This window comes from Ahaetulla prasina, chromosome 7 (genome assembly GCF_028640845.1).
Source record: "Ahaetulla prasina isolate Xishuangbanna chromosome 7, ASM2864084v1, whole genome shotgun sequence".
Lineage (NCBI taxonomy): Eukaryota > Metazoa > Chordata > Lepidosauria > Squamata > Colubridae > Ahaetulla > Ahaetulla prasina.
Window position 1 is genome coordinate 98,500,116 of NC_080545.1, and position 26,518 is coordinate 98,526,633.

Here is a 26,518-nt window from a genome sequence, read left to right on the forward strand (position 1 = left end):
CCACGACTGCATTTTATGACAGTCTGGCTGAAAACCAGTGTTTACATCCACTTTTCGCCAATACCGGGCCCATATCAAACCACTGGTTCACTTAACGACCACAGTGGTCGCTTTACAACCACACACACAAAAAAAGGTTATCAAATCAGTGAGTCCACAAGAATGTCTTGGTTTATGACCGTCATGACTAATGACTGAGATGAGCAGGCTCCATTACGGTCGTAAGTCGAGGACTACCTGATTTTTTTTAAAAAAATAAGAAAAAAATGCAGCTAATTCCCATCTCTCGATCCCATTTGCACATAAACACACACACAGAGAGATTCCTGAAAGAGGAAACGGTTTCTTTTATGGTGAAGCTGGCTGAGAAACCCGTTTGAAAAGGATCGGTTCTTTCTGCGGTCGGCAAATGAGGACGGGTAGAGAGAGGGGTCTTTCATCCCCGAAGCTCAGCTGGCCAAGATCAGAGGCTGGTTCCTCCCATCAGTTCTGTGCATTTAAAAGCAGAAGGGTAAAACTCCATCAAGCCTCCACAGCAAAGCCTTTCTCTCCAGCAAAAGCAAAAGGAAAAGTCCCTCACCCTCTCTTCCAGGCGGTTCAGCTGCTCCTTGTAGTAAGTCTCCTGTTTCTTCAGCTCCTTCTCCTTTTGTTCCAGCTGTTTGGCCTGGAGAGGGGAGGGGAGGAGAGGAGAGGAGGGGAGGGGAGGGCAGGGGAAGGGGAGGGGCAGAGGAGAGGAGAGAAGGGAGAGGGAGGGGAGGGGAGGAGAGAAGAGAGGAAGAGGGGAGGGCAGGGGGAGGGGAAGGGAAGGGCAGAGGAGAGAAGGGAGGGAGGAGAGGAGAGGAGGAGAGCAGGGGAGGGGAAGGGCAGAGGAGAGAAGGGAGGGAGGGAGGGCAGGGCAGAGGAGAGGAGAGAAGGGAGGGAGGGAGGGAGAGGAGGAGGAGAAGAGAGGAAGAGGGAGGGCAGGGGAGGGGAAGGGCAGAGGAGAGGAGGAGGGAGGAGAGAGGAGAGGAGGAGAGCAGGGGAGGAAGGGCAGAGGAGAGGAGGAGGAGGAGAGGGAGGGAGAGGAGGAGAGGAGAGAGAAGGGGCAGGGGGAGAGGAGATGGGAGGGGCAGGGGAAGAAGAGGGAGGGGAGGGAGGGGAGGGGCAGGGGAGAGAGAGAGAGGGAGGGAGGGAGGGAGGGAGAGGGAGAGAGAGGGAGAGAGAGGGAGAGAGAGACAAAGAAAGAGAGAGAGAAAAAACACACATGAAGAACAACCAACTTCCAATAAAATCAACATTTCGTATCAGTTCTGCCCAAAAGATTTTATGCAGAGATTGAAACTTGCAGTTTTTTTGCCCCAGTAAGATATTCATACAATCATGATTCGCAACTGACAAAATCCAGCGCTGGGCCATTGTGAAGGTAGTCCTCGTTTTACCACCAAAATTGAGCCCTGAATGTATGTTGCTAAGCGAGACATTTGTTGAAGCGAGTTTTGCCCCATTTTGTGAACTTTCTTGCCACCGTTGTTAAGTGAAACACTGCCATTGTTAAGGTGGCAACACGGTTGTTAAGTGAATTCGGATTCTCCACTGACTTTGCTTATCGGAAGGTCACAAAAGGGGATCACGTGAACCCGGGACAGTGCAAACCGTCATAAATGTGAATTCCGTCGCCAAGAGTCTGAATTTTGATCATGTGACCACGGGAAATGCTGCAACGGGCGTAAGTGTGAAAAATAGTCATCAGTCATTTTTTCTCAGTGACGTAAGTTCGAACAGTCACTAGACGTACTGTTGTAAGTCGAGGACTACCTATACAGCAAATTCACTGACAGAAACATAGAAAACTGATGGCAGAAAAAGAGTTAGTGGACCACCAAGTCTTTCCTTTGAGTATTTTTTCTTTCTTTCTTTTTCTTTCTTTCTTTCTTTCTTTCTTTCTTCCTTCCTTTTTCCCTCCCTCCCTTCTTTCTTTCTCATTTCTTTCTCCTTCCTTCCTTCCATCCCTTCTCATCTTTCTCCTTCCTTGCTTCCTCCTTTCTTTCCTTTTTTCTTTCCTTTTTCCCTCCCTCCCTTTCTCATTTCTTTCTCCATCCCTTCTCATCTTTCACCTTCCTTCCTTCTTTCCCTCCCTCCCTCCCTCCCTTTCTTTCTCCATCCCTTCTCATCTTTCTCCTTCCTTCCTTCTTTCTCCTTTCTTCCTTCCTTTCTTCTTTCCTTTTTCCCTCCTTACCTCTCTCCTTTCTCCTTTCTTTCTCCATCCCTTCTCATCTTTCTCCTTCCTTCCTTCTTTCTCCTTTCTTCCTTCCTTTCTTCTTTCCTTTTTCCCTCCTTACCTCTCTCCTTTCTCCTTTCTTTCTCCATCCCTTCTCATCTTTCTCCTTCCTTCCTTCTTTCTCCTTCCTTCCTTCCTTTCTTCTTTCCTTTTTCCCTCCTTACCTCTCTCCTTTCTCATTTCTTTCTCCATCCCTTATCATCTTTCTCCTTCCTTCCTTCTTTCCTTTCTTCTTCCTTCCTTCCTTCCTTTCTTCTTTCCTTGTTCCCTCCCTCCCTTCTTTCTCATTTCTTTCTCCTTCCTTCCTTCCATCCCTTCTCATCTTTCTCCTTCCTTCCTTCCTTCCTTCCTTATTGTTTTGGTAATGTACGACTGTGAGAGTTGGATCCTAAGGAAGGCTGAGTGCTGAAGGATTGTGGCTTTCGAACGGTGGTGCTTGGAGATCCAATCAGTCGGTCCTGAAGGAAATCAACCCTGGCTGCCCTTTGGAAGGCCAGATCCTGAAGCTGAAGCTCCAATACTTTGGCCCCCAAAGAAGGAGCGAGAACGCCGTGGAGAAGACCCCGATGTTGGGAAAGATGGGAGGCATAAGGAAAAGGGGACGACAGAGGTTGAGATGGTTAGATTGGGTCATCAACACAACTGACTTGAATTTGTGCAATTCCAGGAGACAGTGGAGAACTGGGGGGGAGGAGGGCTAGCATGCTGTGGTTGAGCCCCCCACCTCCCCCACCCCAAGGACTGAACACGACTCAGCAACTGAACAGAAACACCAAAACGCCCATTAACTCCCAATTTTGACTTCTTACCTTGCATTCCATTTCCTGCAAGCATGTAAACAAACGCAGAAAAACACAAAGCCATCAGTTTATACCACAAGTTGGATAAAACAAAAGTGTTACACAAACGAGACCTGAGCAAACTGTCATAGTTAAGGGTACATTTCTCCCTCTCCCCCCCTCCCCCCCAAAAAATAAAAAAATTGTGGAGATTCTTGCAGGAAATCAAACTTCATCCCTGAATGAGCTGCTAGAAAAAATAAAGCCATCCTGCGTAATGGGCCATCGGTGATCTTTTGGGACAGAGGGAAAGTGGGGGGGGGGGAGAGAGAGAAAAAAGACAGGGCCACAAATGCACATACACAACGCAAAATATTTACTAAGGAAACGGTGAGGCGTCACGAAATTTGGGATGAGAACAAAGAAGTGTGCGTGGCTTGGAGTGGCAAAGCTCGTAAGGTGTTGGCAATGTTGTTTAAATATCTGTTTTTATATATGTTTGTGTGTATTTACAGTATGTATATGTGTATTTATGTGTATGTGTGTGTATAATACCAAATATATTTTGCTATTTTATACCAAATATTTTTATATATGTGCTATCAGTGTTGGTGGGAGTGTGCTGTTATGTTGCATAGAACATAATATATTTTACATACATACAGTTATACATACTGTTACCGCATGCCTCCCACTGACCTCTACGCTCCCACAGAGAGGGACTCCTCAGGGTGCCGTCCGCCAAACAGTCGGCTGGCGGCCCCCAGGGGAAGATCCTTCTCTGTGGGGGCTCCTACCCTCTGGAACGAACTTCCCCCTGGCTTACGCCAAATACCTGACCTTCGGACCTTCCGCCGCGAATTGAAAACACATTTATTTATTCGCGCGGGGCTGGCTTAAATTTTTGTGGGTTTTAACTTTATATTATGAATTTTAATGGGTTTTTAGAAGTTTAAATGTTTTAAAATCTTAGGCCAATTGTGTAATAAGTTTTTTAATTCTTGTTTTAACTGTATATTGTATTGTTTGTTTTTATTTTGGCTGTACATCGCCCTGAGTCCTTCGGGAGAAGGGCGGTATAGAAATCGAATAAATAATAATAATAATAATAATAATAATAATATTTTGCATCAAACTCCACTTCTTTCTAGCACTGATGAAGTTACCTAGTTGGGTCATGAAATGTCTACAAGAAAGCAACCAAGCTCAGAGAGCACCAAGGAACCCACAGTCATCGTCCTCCTCCTCCTCCTCCTCCTCCTCCTCCTCCTCCTCCTCCTCCTCCTCCTCCTCCTCCCCCCTTCTCCTCCTTCTCCTTCTCCTCCTCCTTCCTCCCCCCTTCTCCTCCTTCTCCTTCTCCTCCTCCTCCTCCTCCTCCTCCCACAAACCCCACTACCTTCTAGCACTGATGAAGCTACCTAGCTGGGTAATAAAACGTCTGCAAGAAAACCACAAAACTCAGAGAACACCAAGAACCCTCCTCCTCCTCCTCCTCTCCACAAACCCCACTGCCTTCAAACACTGATAATGTTACCTAGATGGGCAATGAAATGTTTGCAAAAAACCCACCAAGCTCGGAGAGCGGTAAAGATCCCGCAGTTCAACCCTGGGCTACAAAATATTCTCTTCTACTGAGATTCCTCCACAAATGCCATCCTTGTCAGATACGGAGTTCAGACTTCCCACTTGGCTATTAATGCGAAGGTCGGGTTTTTTTTCTTCAAGACTTTGCCCAAGAGATAGCTACAGTTTGAGAAGGCAGCGAAGCGGAAACGAGCTAAAAAGGAAAAGTCACAAAGCTGTCGGCGCTTCCAATATTTAGCCTTGGAAATTTAAGTTTATTAATAGAAGAGAATTTTATTGGCCGAGTGTGATTGGACCCACAAGGAATTTGTTTTGGTGCAGATGCTCTCAGTGTACATAAAAGAAAAAAGGAAAAAGAAAAAGAGAATACATCAAAGGTACAACATTTACAACACAAATGATGGTCACAGGTTGCAATTTAACCCTTAATGATAGCAACAAAAAGTTACAGTCATACAGTCATAAGTGGAAAGAGATGGGTGATGAAAACGATGAGAATAGGAATAGGAATAGGAATAGGAATAGGAATAGGGTAGAGTAGAGTAGAGTAGAGTAGAGTAGAGTAGAGTAGAATAGAATAGAATAGAATAGAATAGAATAGAATAGAATAGAATAGAATAGAATAGAATAGAATAGAATAGAATTCTTTTATTGGCCAAGTGTGATTGGACACACAAGGAATTTGTCTTCGGTGCATATGCTCTCAGTGTACATAAAAAGACAAGATACATTCGTCAAGAATCATAAGGTACAACACTTAATGATAGTCATAGGGTACAAATAAGCAATCAGGAAACAATCTCAATATAAATCGTAAGGATACAAGCAACAAAGTTACAGTCATACAGTCATAAGTGGAAAGAGATGGGTGATGGGAACGATGAGAAGATTAATAGTAGTGCAGATTCAGTAAATAGTCTGACAGTGTTGAGGGAATTATTTGTTTAGCAGAGTGATGGCCTTCGGGAAAAAACTGTCCTTGTGTCTAGTTGTTCTGGTGTGCAGTGCTCTATAGCGTCGTGTTGAGGGAGGGAGGGGAGGGAGGGAGGGAGGGAGGGAAAGGTCATTTGTAGATTGTAAGTGGCACATGGAAAGTGCAGGGGTGTGTGTGTGGGGGGGGTCTAAGCCTAGACCATTTGCAGAACTCGAACAGATCAATTAAAAGCAATTTCCAGGGTGTCATAAAGGAAAAAAAAAAAACAAAGACAGCAAATGAATAAACTCACCGCGGCGGAACAAGACTCTGATCATTAAGAAATAGATAAAGAGATCTGTTAGATCAAGCCAAGATCCCACAGACCAGCATTCTGGGCGAGAAGGTAGGAAAGTTACAGGCAGTTCTTGAGATAAAACCATGTGGGGGGCGGGGGGAAGAGAGGGAGGAAAGGGGGCATTAGAGAGGAGGAGAGTGGGAGGGAGGGAGGAAGCGAGAAGGAGAAATTGGGGGAGAGAGGGAGAGAGGAAGGGAGGGGAGGAGGAGAGAGAGGGAGGAAGAGGAAGGAGAAAGAGGGGAGGGAGGGAGAGAGGGGGAGAAAGGAAGAGAGAGATTGGGAAAGAGAGGAGTGGGGGGGAGGGAGAAGAGGAGTTGGAGAGAGAGGGGGGAGAGAGGAAGGAAGGAAGGGGGAAAGAGGAAGGGAGGGGGAGGGAGAGGATTACTGCAATGCTCTCTACATGGGGCTCCCCTTGAGGTGCACCCGGAGGCTGCAGTTAGTCCAGAATGCAGCTGCGCGGGTGATAGAGGGAGCTTCACGTAGCTCCCGTGTAACACCGCTCCTGCGCAGACTGCACTGGCTACCTGTGGCCTTTCAGGTCCACTTTAAGGTTTTGGTCACTACCTTTAAAGCGCTCCATGGCTTAGGGCCTGGGTACTTACGGGACCGCCTGCTGTTACCTCATGCCTCCCACCGACCCGTACGCTCTCACAGAGAGGGACTTCTCAGGGTGCCGTCCGCCAAGCAATGTCGGCTGGCGGCCCCCAGGGGAAGGTCCTTCTCTGTGGGGGCTCCCACCCTCTGGAACGAACTTCCCCCGGGTTTACGCCAAATACCTGACCTTCGGACCTTCCGCCGCGAATTGAAAACACATCTATTTATTCGCGCGGGGCTGGCTTAAATTTTATTGGTTTTAAATTTCTATTATTAATTTTAAGGGGTTTTTTAGTTTTATATATTTTAAAGTTTTTAGGCCAACTATATAATAAGTTTTTTAATCTGTATTTTAATTGTATATTGTACCATTTGTTTTACCCTGGCTGTACACCGCCCTGAGTCCTTCGGGAGAAGGGCGGTATAAAAATCGAATAAATAATAATAATAATAATAATAATAATAATAATAATAATAATAATGATGATGATGATGATGATGATGATGGAGGAAGTGGGGAGGAGAAAGGGGGGAGGGAGAGGGGGAGAAAGGAAGAGGGAGGGAGAGAGAGAGAGTGGGAGAGAGAGGAGTGGGGGAGAGAGGGGAGAAGAGGAGATGGAGAGAGGGGAGAGAGGAAGAAAGGAAGGGGAAAGAGGAAGGAGGGGAGGGAGAGGGAGGAAGTGGGAAGGGGAAAGGGGAGGAAGGGAGAGAGGGGAGAAAGGAAGAGGAGAGAGGAGGAGAGAGAGTGGGGAGAGAGGAGGGGAGAAAAAGGAGGGAGGGAGGGAAGGGGAGGGAGAGAAAGGGAAGGAGAGAGAGAGAGAGAGAATTCTTGTGGCCTTTTTCTACCTCTTTTCCATCTTTCAATCCTTTTTCAGGATTGTCCCCCCCCAACCACACGTCCTATTAGAAGTCGGTCTTCCCAATGGATTTGTCGAAAGGGAGCTCCATGCTGGCTGCTTCCTTTTCAGCTCTTTTCCTAAAACCCAGCGTGGAACTCCCTATTTTTTGTTCTTAATTTTTATTTTAAAAAGAGCAAGGGGATCATCGCTTGACTTTTTTTTTTGCCGAGCTGCCTGTCGTCCCCGTCCCCCCCCTGAGTGTTTTCCCCATCCGTCCTCGCCTGTCACCCCCAGCTCAAATCTCATTAACGTCAGCCCAAATGTTGGGGAATCCGCGTTGAAGTATGTTTTTTTATTCTTGATTACACTGGGCCTAAAAATTTGCCATTTTGACACCCAATTAGCCCGTTTGGAGACTGGAGACCTCAACGTTCATCCTGCCTCCAGATAATTCATGAAGAAAAAATAGGGATTTTACACACACACAGAGTAGAGTTGTCCCAACTTTAAAATGTCTATGCATATGACTCCATCAGATAGACACACGTTGTGCCTTGCCACTTTTTAAATAAAATTCTAAAAAAATAATAATTCCAAACACAGATAAATCCTCAACGAACGACCATATTGAGGCCTAAATTCCATTGCTCGGGAATTCTGGGAGTTAAAGTCCACAGGTTGTAAAGATACCTGGTCTACTCTAGACCAAAGATCTCCAAAATTGGCAACCTTTTTTTTTTTTTATTTGAATTTATATCCCGTCCTTCTCCGAAGACTCAGGGCGGCTTACACTATGTCAAGCAATAGTCTTCATCCATTTGTATATTATATACAAAGTCAACTTTTATTGCCCCCAACAATCTGGGTCCTCATTTTACCTGCCTTATAAAGGATGGAAGGCTGAGTCAACCTTGGGCCTGGTGGGACTTGAACCTGCAGTAATTGCAAGCAGCTGCTGTTAATAACAGACTGCATTAGTCTGCTGAGCCGCCAGAGGCGGCTTTATAAGACTTCTGGACTCCAACTCCCAGAATTCCCCAGCCAGCCATGGGTGGTACCCATGGTGCTCTTTTCAGCTTGGTTGGTTTCTTGCAGACGTTTCATGACCCAACTAGGGAACATCATCAGTGCTAGAAGCGAGCAGAGCTGGCTTCTAGCATCCTCCTTCTAGCACTGATGATATTCTCTAGTTGGGTCATGAAATGTCTGCAAGAAAACAACCAACCTCAGAGAGCACCAAAGACCCCCCCAGTCCTCCTCCTCCTCCTCCTTAAGCCCCACTCGCCTTCTAGCACTGATGAGGTTCTGTAGTTGAGTCCTGAAATGTCTACAAGACCCTCCCCAGCTTTTTTTTAAGAACACGGGTCTCCAAAGTTGGCAACTTTTAAGACTTCTGGACTCCAACTCCCAGAATTCCCCGGCCAGACGATCAAAGTTGCCAAGTATGGAGACCCCCTTGCTTTAGGATAAAAGTGGGGAGGGGGGGTGTTTGAGGGGGAAGGCAGATTCAGAGGTGCAAAATTCTGCTGCCGCCCCCAACCCCATAATAAAAGCAGCTTTATTATTTATGACTTTGGGGTTCACATCTGCTCTGTCTTCAAAGGGCTGGCGCAAATCTTGCAACCCTTCAGCGAGAAATCGCCGCAACCATTTACACACAAACATGTCAGCCAGGGAATTAAACAGCGGATGGGCTCGTTGGCAAGGGAGGATTAGATTAATTTGGCCACAAGGCAGGGTGCCAATAAATATTAATTAGCCATAGCAAAATGACCGTGTATTCAATTAGCCGAACGTTGCCCTTTATTCCTAAACAAGAACTCTTAACAAAGGGTTACTCTCTCTCTCTCTCTCTCTTTTTTTTAAATAAAACATTTTTGGAAAATCCAGTTTGGAGGGGGGGGGGGGCTTGAAAAGGAAAGTCCAGGCCCCTTAAATGATATCGATGTGAAATGAAAAATGGTAATAAAAAGGTTTGAAGATCTATGCGACACTCTTTTAAAAAAAATTTTAAATTAAAATATTTTTTTAAATAAAACATTTTTGGAAAATCCAGTTTGGGGCGGGGGGAGGAGGGGGGCTTGAAAAGGAAAGTCCAGGCCCCTTAAATGATATCGATGTGAAATGAAAAATGGCAATAAAAAGGTTTGAAGATCTATGCCGACACTCTTTTTAAAAAAATTAAAATATAGGATGTTGCTCAAGTTTGTTTTTCCTTTGGAAACATAGAGTAATAGAGTTGAAAGGGACCTGGTAGGTTAGTGATGGCTAAGCTTTTTGCCATCGCATGCCAGGAGGGAGTGGGATGGGGAGGCCCACACCCATAATTCTATGCGCCCCGCTCCCGCGACACCCCCCCCCACTCCGCCCACCGCTACTGGCACGTAGAGAGGTTCTGGAGGCTGGGGACAGCCAAAAACGTCACTTCCTGTCCGACCGGAAGTTGGGAAATGGGTAGAGTGACCAGATTTCAGCGACGGCAAAGCGGGACACCATTGATGGGGAGGCTTCAGCACCAAAGACCCCCAGTCCTCCTCCTCCTTAAGCCCCACTCGCCTTCTAGCACTGATGATATTCTCTAGTTGGGTCATGAAATGTCTGCAAGAAAACAACCAACCTCAGAGAGCACCAAAGACCCCCAGTCCTCCTCCTCCTTAAGCCCCACTCGCCTTCTAGCACTGATGATATTCTCTAGTTGGGTCATGAAATGTCTGCAAGAAAACAACCAACCTCAGAGAGCACCAAAGACCCCCAGTCCTCCTCCTCCTCCTCCTCCTCCTCCTCCTCCTCCTCCTCCTCCTCCTTAAGCCCCACTCGCCTTCTAGCACTGATGAGGTTCTGTAGTTGAGTCCTGAAATGTCTACAAGACCCTCCCAGCTTTTTTAAGAACACGGGTCTCCAAAGTTGGCAACTTTTAAGACTTCTGGACTCCAACTCCCAGAATTCCCAGCCAGACGATCAAAGTTGCCAAGTATGGAGACCCCTTGCTTTAGGATAAAAGTGGGAGGGGGTGTTTGAGGAAGGCAGATTCAGAGGTGCAAAATTCTGCCGCCCCAACCCCATAATAAAAGCAGCTTTATTATTTATGACTTTGGGGTTCACATCTGCTCTGTCTTCAAAGGGCTGGCGCAAATCTTGCAACCCTTCAGCGAAATCGCGCAACCATTTACACACAAACATGTCTGCGAGGGAATTAAAACCTGCTGGGGCAGGCGGAGGAAATCAAACACGGAACTAGGTGTCTGTCTGCTCTCTGAGTGTATGTTTGTGTGTCTGTCTGCTCTCTGAGTGTATGTTTGTGTGTCTGTCTGCTGTCTGAGTGTATGTTTGTGTGTCTGTCTGCTGTCTGAGTGTATGTTTGTGTGTCTGTCTGCTCTCTGAGTGTATGTTTGTGTGTCTGTCTGCTGTCTGAGTGTATGTTTGTGTTTGTGTGTCTGTCTGCTCTCTGAGTGTATGTTTGTGTGTCTGTCTGCTGTCTGAGTGTATGTTTGTGTGTCTGTCTGCTCTCTGAGTGTATGTTTGTGTGTCTGTCTGCTGTCTGAGTGTATGTTTGTGTGTCTGTCTGCTGTCTGAGTGTATGTTTGTGTGTCTGTCTGCTGTCTGAGTGTATGTTTGTGTGTCTGTCTGCTGTCTGAGTGTATGTTTGTGTTTGTGTGTCTGTCTGCTGTCTGAGTGTATGTTTGTGTCTGTGTACACGTCACAGAATGTGTATACTTCATCTCAGCAAAAGAATGCAAGAGGTCAAGGTGTTACCAAGAAAGCTAAGCGTTTAAAAACAAATGATTTTGAAGTGAAAGACCTCTAAGGAAAAAAAAAATTTTTAAATTAAAATATTTTTTTTAAAAAAAATAAAAAAAAATAAAAATAGAAAGCACCTTAATTCAAAGAAATGGAAAGGTATTAATTTCCACCAATTCAGTTCTTATTCTGCGCAGGGAATTAAAACCTGCTGGGGCAGGCGGAGGAAATCAAACACGGGAACTAGGTCTCTACCAACACTTGATGTTACAAATCAAGTTTCACGCCCTGAAAATCTATTTCATTTGCATCCAAATCAATTGACATCAATTTAGTGTTTCGAAGGAGGGGGGAATCAATCCAAATAAATAAGTTTCAATTTGAAAAAAAATAAATAAAAAGTCAGTTTCGCCATCCCAATTTGAACATTTAAACATTTCAATGAGAACCCAGCCCCTGTATTAACAACTGCCAGCCCACTCCCATTCCCATTCCCCCACCTTGGTAATTTTCACCTTTTGAAATTTTATAATGGCATTTTTTTTTAAATTTTAAAACTTTTAAATCAATTTTGATTTTAATGTTCATGTGCGCTCACAGAGAGGGACTCCTTAGGGTGCTGTCAGCCAAGCAATGTCGGTTGGCGACCCCCAGGGGAAGGGCCTTCTCTGTGAGGGCTCCTACCCTATGGAACGAACTTCCCCCTGGACTCCGACAACTCCCTGACCTTCGGACCTTCCGCCGCAAGCTGAAGACGTACCTATTTTTCCGCGCAGGACTGGCATAGAATTTTTAGACGTTATTATTGGGTTTTTAATTTTTAATTGGGTTTTATGGTTTTTAAATGTATTTTAAATTGGGGCCAAATTTGAATAAGTTTTTTAGTTATTGTTTTATCTGTATTGTGTTATTGATTGTAGTTTTTACTTGGCTGTAAATCGCCCTGAGTCCTTCGGGAGAAGGGCAGTATACAAATGATGATGATGATGATGATGATGATGATGATGATGATGATGATGATGTTATGGATTATATTGTACACTGCCCAGTCCCTCTCGCTGAGGCAGATGGATGGGGAAGAAATACAATGAATGAATGAATGAATGAATGAATGAATGAATGAATGAATGAATGAATGAATTCATCCATCCATCCATCCATTCATTCATTCATTGCCATTCCCAATCAACCAGACCCAACACAGACATGCTCAAAAGGCATCTATGTGCGGTACCAAGTCAGTTTGGGGTAGTGGCTATGGTGCCAGGCTGGAAGCCAGGAGATGGTGAGTTCCAGGTGATTGTGTTCTAGTTCTGCCTTAGGCATGAAAGCTGGTTCGGTGACTCTGGGCCAATCACCAGGAGACAGTGAGTTCTAGTCTTGCCTTAGGGGTAAAAACTAGCTCTGTGACTTTGAGCCCATCACCAGGAGACAGTGAGTTCTAGTCTCGTCTTTCAGCTGGATGACTTTGGGCCACATTGCCAGGGGACAGTGAATTCTAGTCCCACTTTTTAGGCATGAAATCCGGCTGGGTGACTCTGGGCCAATCAGCAGGAGATTTTGAGTTCTGGTCCTGCCCTAGGCATAAAAAACAACTATGGTCCAATCCTTCTCTCTCAGCCTCACCCACCTCACAGGGTTGTTGTGGGGAAAATAGGAGGAGGAAAAAGTTTGCCACCTTGAGTTATTTATTGAAAATAATAAAGGCGAGATAAAAGTCTAATAAATAAGTGGCAAGGATTAAATGAGGATGCTATATACACATTTCATATCCTCTGCAAGTCGGTCTTAATTCCAAATAGATGGAAATATTTAAGATGCAATAGCAAGTATATATTTAAATAAAAAACCCAATGTGTTAATTAAGCAGGGTGCCAAGAATATCTGCTTAATTATCATCCGTCACAAAGTTACTGACAAACTCGAAAACTTCTAGCCTGGCTGCTTCCATTTCCTCCCTCTGTTCCAACTCACCCTATTTGTAAAGGAAACGAAGATCTGCATATCACCCAATACGGGTAAGTCCTCGACTTACAACCACATCGGAGCCCCGTTGCTAAGCGAGGCGGTTGTGAAGTGAACTTTTTCCCGTTTTCACGACCTTTCTTGCCACAGCTGAAAACCGGACTGATGTACGTCAAAGAAGGAATCTAAAAACAGATACCGCCTCATTCCTTAACTTAGTGGTGACTTTACTGGTGGGTATAACCTAAGCCCCAGTGTACATGACGGGTAGCCTCCTTTTGGGGAAACTGAGGAAAAGGCCCAGAGAACATCCCTGGAAATGGAAGCTTGATGTTTTCATAGTTGCCAGAGCAATCATCATTTCCCCAAGAGGTTTAACCTAGTTTGAACATTACCTTAACACTGTCATCATATCACACTTATTTCCCTGGAGAGATTACACAGTATTGCTAATTTTGCCAGATGCAGCTACGTTGTGTTTTTTTTTCTTCTGTGAATGGATTTACCTCCCTAAATGCATAAGGACCTTTATTATGGTCAGCGTATTTGTTGAGGCGCGGAACTGCGGAGAAAGCGGCCAGCTGCCTAGGCAAACACAACTCTGTTAGTTTTGCATGTTGGGCTGTTGTTGGTCTTCGGCGCTGGACCAGATTAGCATTATCCTCTGTCAAGTATACTCAGATCTTCTCCACAGTGCCAAAGTTTGCTCTGAGGGGTTAAAGCACCAGGTTAAAAAGAAAGAGAACGATAGATTCCACTCCCACCTTCGGCATGAAAGCCGGCTGGGCGATTTGGGGACAATCACCAGGAGACGGTGAGTTCTAGTCCTGCTTTTGGCCTGAAAGCCAGCTGGGTGATTTTGGGACAACCATCCGTAGGAGATGGTGAGTTCTAGTCCTACCTTAGGCAACTACTACTACTAACTACCACTACTAACCAGAGCATACAAAATATTTGCAGGACCCATTCTTGAATACAGCTCACCTGTCTGGAACTCATACCACATCTCTGACATTAATACAATTGAACACGTCCAGAAATATTTTAACAAGAAGAGTTCTCCGCTCCTCTGGGCTTAGAAAACTTAGAACTCCGCCGACTCCGACAAGACCTGTGTTTAACACACAGAATCATCTATTACAATGTCCTTCCTGTTGAAGACTACTTCAGCTTCAATCGCAACAATACAAGAGCAAACAATAGATTTAAACTTAATGTGAACCGCTTCAACCTTGATTGCAGAAAATATGACTTCAGTAACAGAGTTGTTAACGCTTGGAATGCACTACCTGACTCTGTGGTCTCTTCTCAAAATCCTAAAATCTTCAACCAAAAACTGTCTACTGTTGACCTCACCCCATTCCTAAGAGGACTATAAGGGGCGTGCATAAGAGCACAAAAGTGCCTACCGTTCCTGTCCTATTGTTTCCTTTCGTTATATCCAATTAATATAGTTGCTGCATACTTTTGCTTATATATGTTTATATGATGTGTTGTTGTTTTATGTCAATATTTGCGTATAATGTTGTGACAAAATAAAAAAAAAGAGAGAGACAGCTGGATGATCTTTGAGCCAATTACCAGGAGACTGTGAGTTCTAGTTCCGCCTTAAGACATGAAAGCCGGTTGGGTGACTTTGGAACAGTCGCTCTCTCAGCCCAACTCATCTCACAAGGGAAGAGGAGGGAAATAGGAGGAGGGAACACAATCATTCATTTAGTGACCGTTTGAAGTTATGACGACACTGAAAAAAGTGACTTAAATTATGACGGGTTTTCACACTTACGACTTCTGTAGCATCCCCAATGGTCATGTGATTAAAATTCAGATGCTTGGCAACTGGTTCATACTTACGACGGTTGCAGTGTCCCGGGGTCATGTGATCCCGTTTGGTGACCCTTCTAAGGACCTCTGGTGGCTCAACAGGCTAATGCAGCCTGTTATTAACAGCAGCTGCTTGCAATTACTGCAGGTTCAAGTCCCACCAGGCCCAAGGTTGACTCAGCCTTGCATCCTTTATAAGGTAGGTAAAATGAGGACCCAGATTGTTGGGGGCAATAAAAGTTGACTTTGTATATAAATATACAAATGGATGAAGACTATTGCTTGACATAGTGTAAGCCGCCCTGAGTCTTCGGAGAAGGGCGGGATATAAATGCAAATTTAAAAAAAATTAAAAAAAGCAACGTCAATGGGGACAGCCGGATTCACTTTACAACCATGTTACGAACTTAACAACTGGAGTGATTCACTTAACAACGCTGCCGTAAAAAGGGGGAAGACTCACCTAACAACCGTCTCGTTTAGCAGCAGAAGTTTTGGGCTCCATTGTGATCATAAATTGAGAGCTATCTGTATAGCGTAATGCAACACTATTGAGAACGCTTTCAGTCCAGCTTCTTCCATTCGAAGATTTCAACTCCCAGAATTCTGCAAACTCCATCAGCTTCAGGGGAATTCTGGGAGTTGGAAGTTGACACGTCTTCACGTTGCTGAGCTTGACAACCGCTGGCCTCACTCACCTTTCCTGCAAAGTGAATCGCCGCAGTTGTTCAATGAGTGACACAGTTGCTAAGTGAATCTGGCTTCCCCGCTGGTTTTGCTTGTCGGAAGGTCACAAAAGGGGATCAAATGACACCAGGACACTGCAACCGTCGTAAATACGAGTCGGTTATCAAGCATCTGAAATCTGTAAATCGCCGTCAACCCTGAAGCTGACCTGTAACGTAAAGGTAAAGGTTCCCCTCCCACATACGTGCTAGTCATTGCCGACTCTAGGGGGCAGTGCTCATCTCCGTTTCAAAGCCGAAGAGCCAGCGCTGTCTGAAGACGTCTCCGTGGTCATGTGGTTGGCATGACTCAACGCCAAAGGTGCGCGGAACGCTGTTACCTTCCCACCAAAGGTGGCCCTATTTTTTCTACTTGCATATTTACGTGCTTTCAAAACTGCTAGGTTGGCAGAAGCTGGGACAAGTCACGGGAGCTCACCCCGTTACACGGCAGCACTAGGGATTCAAACTGCTGAACTGCCGACCTTTCGATCGACAAGCTCAACGTCCTAGCCCCTGAGCCACCGCATCCCTATCTGACCTGACCTGACTGAGGCCATTTTGAGACTTCAGTGCTGAGACACTGACAGAGAGGGATAGGGAGGGGGGGAAATAGAGATAGTTGGGGTTTTGTAGTCAAAACAAAATATTTTCTCTTGGGAACATTCCTGCAGGTGCTCGGAAGGAGGGGACTGGAATCACCTAGCAACTGGACAGCATTCTAATTGGACCATGTGACGGATTGTTTTGAGAACGAGACAAGCTTTTACTTTTAATGTCCTTGGAATGTCCTTGGTTCCCAAGAGAATGTATTTTGTTTTGACTACAACACCTCATTAAGAGGTGAAAACTGTGGGAAGAATCAGAGTCGGTTTTCACCAGCCTGTGCCAATATGACATATTCAATAAACCTATTCTTTGAGGAATGTGCCTGCCTCAGAGTTTTATTTGCTATGGGTATGTTACTTGGAACCCTGACAATCACGTGACCCTGGGGATGTTGCAATGGTCATAAGTGGGGAGGGAAATGGTCATAAGTCACTTTTTTCAGTGCCATTTGTAACTTGAACGGCCACTAAGTGAACTGTTGTAAGTTCAGGACTACCTGTATATCAATAGAGAGACGTTCCCTGAGGATGGGCTCTGGTACGAGTCCGAAAGCTCAGAAGAGTATACCTCTAGTCCTGCTGACCGACCCAGACTGGAATTTTGCAACAATTATCTTGGGACACGTATATTTGCCTTCATTTGTGAAAGTCAATGCAGGTAGTCCTCAAGTTACAAATATAATGGAGCCTGCCCGTTCTATTCGTAACCTGAGGATTCGTGGGAGTGAATCTCTTACTTTGAATGGGATCACTCCCTCCTTTCACCCGTGCATTCGCTAATCGAATGCAAGGCTTGTTAAGTGGACACGAGGTATTTCAGGGTGGGGAAGACCATGGAGGGCCTACTGATGGAACAGACCACCTGCCTAAGATCACCCAAGGCCTCCCCAACACACTCAAATACCACATGCTCCCAAAATTGCTTCCCCCCCACCTCACAACCTGCCACGCTGGGTCACTTATCTTGTGAAGATCTAGCAACAGTCTCCTCTCCAGCCTCACGCTCCATGGCATAGGACCGGGATATCTTCGGGACTGCCTTCTGCTACCACATGCCTCCCACCGACCGGTACTCTCCCATAGAGAGGGTTTCCTCAGGGTGCCGTCAGCCAAACAGTGTCGGCTGGCGACCCCCAGGGGGAGAGCCTTCTCTGTGGGGGCACCTACCTTCTGGAACGAGCTTCCCCCAGGACTTCGACAACTTCCTGACCTCCGGACTTTTCGTCGCGAGCTGAAGACGTACCTATTCTTCCGAGCAGGACTGGCTTGATAGGGGTTTTTTAATTCATTTTTAAATGGGGTTATTTTATATTATGTATTTTATATTTAAATTTAGGCCTCATTGAATAAGTTTTTTAAATAGTTTTTATTGTAATATATTGTATTGTTTTTACTTGGCTGTTCACCGCCCTGAGTCCTTCGGGAGAAGGGCGGTATAAAAATTAAAATATTATTATTATTATTATTATTATTATTATTATTATTATTATTATTATTATTATTATTATTATTATTATTATTATTATTATTATTATTATTATTATTATTATTCATGCGCCCCTCTGCAGTTCCATTCGGTCCTCTGCAGGCAACCCCTGGCCTTCCAGGGGTCAGCCCCCAGAGGCTCCATTTCGGCCTGCAACGGACTGGGGAGCCCCGTGGAGGGCCGAACGGAGCCTCGGAGGGCCGGATCCACCCCTCAGAAGCTACATTTCGGCCAGCGAGGTGCCAGGCAAGGCCTCTGGACAGCTGAATGAGGCTTCTATTTTAGCCAACAATATGCAGGATGAATGTTGCAGAGCCTCTGCAGTTGTTCGTAAGGACGAACAACTGCCATGGCGCAGCAAAATTCATAGTTTCGGGCCTTGTTCAGAAACACTAGGAGGTGCTTATCGCGTAACTTCAAACGTTCGCTCGTAACCCAGAGATTACCTGTTCAGCTTTTCTTTTCTAACTAGTTACCAGGAGTCTAACAAACATCCTTCACACAGAACAAATCCTGAAGTGCGGAGACACAGCAAACGTTCTGGCTTAGAGGGCCTGCCGTTTGTGTGCCTCCCTTTATGCGAAGACGAAATAAGGCAACGGTCAGTGAACAGTGAAATTGAAATTGAAATGCGACAATACAGAAACTGATTAAATGCACGGTTAACCTGAAGAACTCATGGCCACTAGGCTAAACAAAGAAAAGCTTCGGTGAAACGTTAAAGGCAGCCCACTTGCTCGAATCGTTGTTACGATGAGGTTTCGGGGGTTTTTTATAAAAAAAAAAGAAAAGAAAAGAAAAGAAATATTAATCTGCTTTTAAATAACAAGCCTTGGAGATGGCTTTTTATGTATCCTTTCTACATTATTAAACAGGTGCTAAAATTGTCTGCTGGGTCGAGGGGAAAAGAGCATAATTCCAAGATGCAAAGCTTTATTAAAAATATATATATTTTTACGTGTGCGTTTCCCAACAAATGTTCTCCGGTTTATATCTTCCCCTAGCCAAATCCCAGGAGAGAAACTTGGAAAAATTTAAACAATGGTTTCTTGCTTAAGGACGGTTTTTCATTTGTCCTAAAGCTGGAATTGTCACAGGCTTTCTACTGTGTTCTAGAACTGTGGAGAGCTGGAGTCTCCAAACTTGGCAACTCTGAAGACTTGCAGACTTCAACCGTAAGAGGCCACGTGATGGCCCACTTAATGACTGGCATGACTTCTGACCGCCATTCCGGGCTCAATTATGGTCATAAGTCAAGGACTGCCTACAGAGGATGTTCTTTTACATGAACATCCAAGGCCCTGATCAAGGTTCTTTTTATTTATTGCCCACTTATTTTTCATATGTGTGCCCTAATTGTTTGATCTTAGTGTGGATAGACCAAGGCTGTGCACACACGGTTGTCCTTTTGTGTGTGTGTGTTTTTTTTTCTATGTGTATGCGAGAGAGAGAGATGAGGGAGGGAGGGAGGGAAAGGAGCAAGAGAGGGAGGAAGGAAGGGAGGGAGAGAGGGGGGAGAGAGGGAGCGAGAGGGAGAAAGGGAGGGAGAGAGAGGGAGGGAGGAAAGTAGGGAGGGAGAGAGAGAAAGAGGGAGGAGAGAGAGAGGAGGAGGAAGGAGGGAGAGAGGAGGAGGGAGGAGAGAGAGAGAAAGGGAGAGAAAGGAGAGAGAGGAGGGAGGGAGGGAGGAAGGAGGAGAGAGAGGAAGGAAGGAGGGAGAGAGAGAGGAAAGGAGGGAGGAGAGAGAGAGAAGGGAGAGAGAGAGGAGGAGGGAGGAGAGAGAAAGGAGAGAAGAAAGGAGGAGGGTGAGAAAGAGAGGGAGAGAGGAAGGAAGGAGGGAGAGAGAGGAGGAAAGGAGGAGGAGAGAGAGAGAAACGGAAAGAAAGAGGGAGAGAGAGGGAGGGAGGGAGAAAGGGAGAGAAGAAAGGAGGGAGGGTGAGAAAGAGAGGGAGAGAGAGGAAGGGAAGGAAGGAGAGAGAGAGGGCGGAAAGGAGGGAGGGAGAGAGAGAGACAAAGGGATGGAAGGAGGGAAAGAAAGAGGGAGAGAGGGAGGGAGGGAGAGAGAGAGAGGGAGGAAAGGAGGGAGGGAGGGAGAGAGACAAAGGGAGGGAAGGAGGGGGAGAGAGACTGCAAGATGGCAGGTGCAGAGCTCCCATCACAATTTCTCTCCTTTCGTATGAGCACCTGTCGTCTTGCAGATTTTGACACAAAACACACACATGCACAAATCCACTTTGGATTTGCAAGCAGGCAGGTACTTGGGCGAACGCAGCGGCAGAGATGAAGCACCAACTCACAATTCCTGAAAGCAGCTGTGCCCCCCCCAACACACTATACAGCTGCAACGATATAATTTACTCCCTTAATATTTGTGTTTTAAGCGATCACTCTACTCCAGAGATAAAAGCCATTAAGATCCTCTAAATTGCTCCTGAAACAGTCGGTGGCTTCATTTTTCCTTATTCCACTCTCTTTAAGCCATGCCCATTTTTTTTCCTAGCTCGGTGCCGAAGTATCACACAAAACTAATATTTGAATTTTCTGAACGTACTTACCAAAAAACCCCACGGAAAAGCAAAGAAAAAGACTGCCATTTGCTGTTCAACTAACAAAGCAATCGCTCCTTGTTGCAAAACCGTTATCATCGTCCTCATATTTCGGTATCAAAATTTGCAAAAAAATAGTCTAGTTAATGGAGGTTTAGCAAATAACTGACATCGTGGTATATATCTAAAATATTGAAAAAAGTATTTCATGCTTTCAAACTGTCCCTAAAAATGCAAAATTCCATAATACCCGATGATACGTTGATGATCAATGAGAAAACACTACTACTGATTTTTTTCACTATATTTCAAGCATTCATAGCTATACATTCATATACATATACATACACATACACATACACATATGTGATAGATGATAGATAGATAGATAGATAGATAGATAGATAGATAGATAGATAGATAGATAGATAGATAGATAGATAGATAGATAGATTGATAGATAGATAGATAGATAGATAGATAGATAGATAGATAGATAGATAGATAGATAGATAGATAGATAGATGGATAGAGAGATGGATAGGGAGGAGGAGGAGGAGGAATGATGGATGGGTGGGTAAGTGGGTGGGTGGGTGGGTGGATGGATGGATGGATGGATGGATGGATAGATAGATAGATAGATAGATAGATAGATAGATAGATAGATAGATAGATAGATAGATAGATAGATAGACAGACGGACAGGGAGGGAGGGAGGGAGAGATGATGGATGGATGGATGGATGGATGGATGGATGGATGGATGGATAGATAGATAGATAGATAGATAGATAGATAGATAGATAGATAGATAGATAGACAGACGGACAGGGAGGGAGGGAGGGAGAGATGATGGATGGATGGATGGATGGATGGATGGATGGATGGATGGATGGATGGATAGATAGATAGATAGATAGATAGATAGATAGATAGATAGATAGACAGACAGACGGACAGGGAGGGAGGGAGGGAGAGATGATGGATGGATGGATGGATGGATGGATGGATGGATGGATGGATGGATGGATGGATGGATAGATAGATAGATAGATAGATAGATAGATAGATAGATAGATAGACAGACGGACAGGGAGGGAGGGAGAGATGATGGGTGGGTGGGTGGATGGATGGATGGATAGATAGATAGAGTAGGTAGATGATAGACAGATAGAGATATCTTCCTTAATTTACAACTAGAATTGAGACAATTCTATGCTAAGCGAGACAGTTGTTAATTGAGTTTTGCCTCAGTGAATCACTGGAGTTGTTCAATTAGTAACCCAGTTGTTAAGTGAATCTGGCTTCCCCATTGACTTTGCTTGTTGGAAGGTCGCAAAAGTGGATCACATGACCCTGGGGGCACTGCGACCGTCATAAACACGAGCCGATCGCGAAGCATCTAAATCTTGAATGTATACCATGGGGATGTTGCAACCGTCATTAAGTGTGAAAAACGGTCATGAGTCACTGTTTTCAATGAGGCTGTAACTTTGAACAGTCACTAGACAAATGGTTGTAAATCAAGGACAATCTGTATGTCTATTAAATTATATTCTGTAATTCAATGGCAAAACGTGCTGATACTTCTTATGACTGGCCACTTAGGGATTGTTCCAGGTTATGACTGACCTGCCCAAGGACATTCATGAGCTGGTTCTGAAGTTCTGACGATCAACACCATCCCTGAGGTGATGTGTTAGCATTTGTGGCTGTTTGCAACATCTCAGAGTCACGTTACAACCATTTTGCAGAAAACTGGCAGGTTTCTTTATTTCCAAGTTTTCAGCAAACCCACTAGTTCACTTAACGACTCCTGCAATCATCATCTTCATTTAACAACCCCATAATCCCTTGCAGGGTGGAGTCTGGTAAACTGAATGGAGCTAGCAGAGTGATTTAATGGCCGGATGCCCTTCCGGTTGCCAATGCGGAGTTTTGTTCAGCAGATATTTATTTTATTTATTGGAATTTGTCACACAAAAACGAGAACAAGAATAAGAGAATAAAAATACAATGACAGGGACAATGGGCATGTTAGTGGACTTATGCACGCCCCCCTCTACTGACCACTTGTTCTGTCCCCCCTCACCTCCGTCCGAGCGATGACTTAATTAGCCGGCAACTATCAGCTTCTGGCAGCAAACTAGCGAGCATCTGCCAAGTGACTCTGTTATCTCTCTTGATGCCGATGAGTCAACCAGGAACAAACAGTACTTCAGCTCTAGTTAAGCAGTTAATTTGCCTGTTACAAACAGACACAGCAGTTCTTGCTGCTTTTATATCCTGTGGGGTGTGGCTCCATGACTCAGCACTTCCTAGGCCTGCCCCACCCCTGCTTCTGTTGTTCCCGCCTCTCCTGCCTACAAAACCTAGGGTCTAGCCAGGCCTGATTGCCATCAGCTGGGTCTGGAGGCGTGGCTTGGGAGGGGGAAAGAATCAGGGGACGGAGGCCTCGTTATCTCCTCCACCTGGCCTGCCTCTGGCTCCTGGAGCTGAGCCAGGGAAGCCGGTGCTCCTGAGGTAAATCCTGATCGCCCTTCCCCCTCACTTTCCAAGTCACTTTCTGGCAGGGGGCCCAGCTCGGGCGGCGCAGACACAACACCACTTAAATACGAAGCAAGGTCCACGGAAGTCAATTTGTGACGGAAACTGTGAAAATTTGTAGCTGAAACAACTGAATCAGGTAAGGCTGTGATGGTGAACTTATGGCACACATAGCCATATCAGTGGGCAAGTGAGCTCAGCTCCGGTGTGCACATTTTCGGGCCTTCTGGGCTCACCAAAAGTAGGGAAACAGGCTGTTTCCCGCCTCCGGGGGGGGGCATCAAGGGATGGTGGGGAAGGCCCGTTTTTCTCTCTCACCTGGCTCCAGAGCCTTTCTAGGAGTCTGGGGAGGGCAAAAACGGCCTTTCCCACCCCCATCCCCCGGAGGTCCTCCGGAAGCCGAAAACGGCCCGTTTGCCAACTTCCGGTCCCACCATTTAACATTACTACGTATAATTTTGTATGCCAGACCTAGGTCTGACCGCAAGCGACACAGTTCTAAGTTATCCAAACCGAGAATTTCAATTTCGAACAGTTGAACAATACTCTAAAATTGGTCCAGCGTAAGTTTTATAAGCTCTAATTAGCAATACGACGTTTCCAGATATATTCTCAGGGTGCCCAGAGAGAGAGAGAGAAATATCTGCCTCTACCTAGGATCGAACTCACAGCCTCCTGATTGTGAGGCGAGAGCTCCACCTCTAGGCCACCGCACCACTCCTAATGACCGCTGCACTAAGGGTCATAAAGTGGGTCGGTTGTGTGGCTGACTCGATGGGCAGGTTCCATCACAGTCGTAAATCGAGGACTGCCCCTATATGTATGAGAAATCTGTAATTTATTTTATTTTTTTTACAAATCCTCCATCACCTCAAGAGCTAAAGACAACTCGGCAATAGCAAACCGGTTACAATCCCATCTATTTTTAATAAATATCTTGTCACACTGATGCGATCATCGTCCCCCATCTATCATTATGCCACGGCGTGGATGAGACCAATTCTCTCCCGGGTCTTATTTTTACATTATATATATTTTTACAGGGATGTCAGGACACAAAAAGGCATTATTCGTGCTACGTCCAAGTCCGGTAAAAACCAAGGAAGAAAGAGCAAGCGGGGGATTTTTAAAAAATAATAAAAAATCAGCATTTATCAATTGAAAAGTGTGGTTTGTTTTTTTGCTTTGTTTTTATTTAAGGGCCAGCTAGTCAGCTAATGGGAAGAGGGGAATTTTAAAGCAAATTTTACCCAGAAGGATAGAAAGCAAAACAAAAAAATAAATAAATGGTGCGGCTTTTAGGCATCGGGAATTTTAATGCTGCCCAGGAAGTGGTGTGCAGAGTACAATTTGTGGGAAGAGTCATTTGGACGCGTATTTTATATCTCTCTCTGTTTAAAGGCTCTGGCAGGCTCAGCAAAGGAGCAGCTGGATAGCCAAATAGTTGTGTTGCATCTCTTCCAATTTCCTAAATACAGGTAGTCCTTGAGATACAACCACAGTTGAGCCCAAGATTTCCGTCGCTAAGCAAGTCAGGGCTTTGCTCCCATTCTACGGCCTTTCTCGCCACAGTTGGGAAGTGAGTAACCCGGTCATCGAATCATATTTTATCCTGGGGGGCGCTGCAATGGTCGTTAAGTGTGAAAAACGGTCGCAAGTCCCGTTTTTCGTTGCCATTGTAGATTTAACCAGACGGTTGTAAATCGAGGACTACGGTTGCCGAAAACACGGATTATTCAAGCTGTTACTGCTCTTATCCAGCAAAAAGGACTGTCGGTATACAGGTAGTGCTTGATTCGTTTAGTGACCGTTCAATGTTACCACGGTCCTGAAAAAAAAGGGACTTTTTCACACTTACGACCGTTGCAACATCTCTGTGGTCACGTGTGGTCACTTAACAACGGTGGCGAGAAAAATTGTAAAATGGGGCAAAGCTCACAACAACTGTTCCCTTGGCAGCAGAAATTTTAGGGCTCAATTGTGGTTGGTAAGTTGAGGCGTGTGTGTGTTTTATGTATATTATATATTTGTGTGTGTATATTATATGTATATATATATTATATGTATATATTATATATTTGTGTGTGTATATTATGTGTATATTATATGTATATATTATATATGTGTGTGTATATTATTTGTATATTATATGTATATAGGTCTTGGCGTATTCAGGTCTTTTCCCGGATAAGGTTGAAAGTAGGCAACGTTTCGACGAGGTCCCACTTGTCATCTTCAGGCTGGTGCTTTCGGCTTCGTGCTTGTGCGAGCAAAGCGCGTCTTGGTACGAACAAAGACCTACATACCTATACCCGTGAAAACCTACGAAAACATATATGTATATATTATGTATGTGTGTGTATATATTAAGTGTATGTTATATGTATATGTATATGTATGGATGGTGGGAAAAAAATCAAACTAAGTAGTCTTTTATTTATTTATTTATTTATTTTATTAGATTTTTATACCGCCCTTCTCCCGAAGGACTCAGGGCGGTGTACAGCCAAATAAAACCCACAATATACACATTAAAACAAGATTAAAACCGAGCATATTACAAAGACGGCCAGAATTTAAAACAATTTAAAACCCTAAAATATAAATAGCCCCAATTAAAAATTTAATAAAACTTTTAAGCCAGTCCCGCTTGAATAAATAGGTGCGTTTTCAGCTCACGGCGAAAAGTCCGAAGATCAGGCACTTGACGCAAACCAGGGGGAAGTTCGTTCCAAAGCGTTCTCATTGATCATCCGCGCTGAAGGAGGCATGATGGAAGCTCGCAAACCTCACTTAATGACTGCTGTGCTATGCAGCGGAAAGTTTGGCCCCGTGTCTCGCTGCGTGGCATTATTCTGCCAATTCTGCTGAGCAGGCAGTTTCTGCAACTTTCCCGTAGTGCCCCCCCCCGGGGGGGGAGGTTCCCCAGCCCTGCCTTGCCCATCAATGCGCCTGTCAAGGCCATCTGGGTGCCTCCGTCCATTGGAACCGATAACCCGTCCCTTCCTATTTCGCATTCCTGCGTGCGGGGGTGGGTGGGGGTGGGGGGCGCGATCATCTCACAGCTGCCGAACTGATGCTGGCAACTCCCGCTGGGATTAGTCAAACCATGAACCAAACGAACCTTGGCAGCAGCCAGGCATCGGCGTGGCTAACCGTCGACAGACTCCGGTGGTGTTGCTGACAAAAGGGCGCAGTGAACGGACTGCTAATTATTTTTTACTTGTTTCGTGCCGAGGACAGTCGCTGTTAGGGACACGTCTTCCTTTTACTGACCGGGGAGGGGGGCGGGGGTTAGTTTTCCCCGTGGCAAGATTGGCGCGTCCTCCCAGCTTCAATTAAAGGAGGAAGAAAAGTGGCAGGAATTGCCCCCTAATTATGCAAGCTGCCCCTGAGATGGATGGCAAGGAATTGCAACAATTTATTTAGTGACAAGGTCACTAAAGCGGGGTTTGCTTCTAGCACTCCCTTCTAGCCTTCTAGCCTTGATGATGTTCCCTAGTTGGGTTACGAGATGCCTGCAAGAAGAACACTAGCGTCAGAGAGCAGCAAAAACCCCAGAGTTCTTCGGATTCTCTTCCTCCTTTCCCCTTCATTCTTTCTCCTTCTTTCTTCCTCTTCTCCTTCTCTTCCTCCTTGTCCTCCTCCACTCCTGCAACCGCACTGATGATGTTAACTAGTTGGGTCTACATAAAAACAAGCTCAGAGAGCAGATAGGACGCCATAAATCGTCTTTTCCTCCTCCTTTTCTTCCTCCTT

At 45.1% G+C, this 26,518-nt stretch overlaps 1 protein-coding gene across 1 annotated transcript in view; it reads right to left on the minus strand.

The window, feature by feature from the left end:
* CHCHD3 (coiled-coil-helix-coiled-coil-helix domain containing 3) overlaps nt 1–26,518 on the minus strand; it is a 272,613-nt gene that overhangs the window by 106,440 nt on the left and 139,655 nt on the right. The window contains exon 5 of the mRNA XM_058190055.1: nt 581–664. Coding sequence (XP_058046038.1) covers nt 581–664 — 84 coding nt within the window. The remainder of the gene's footprint in view (nt 1–580; nt 665–26,518) is intronic.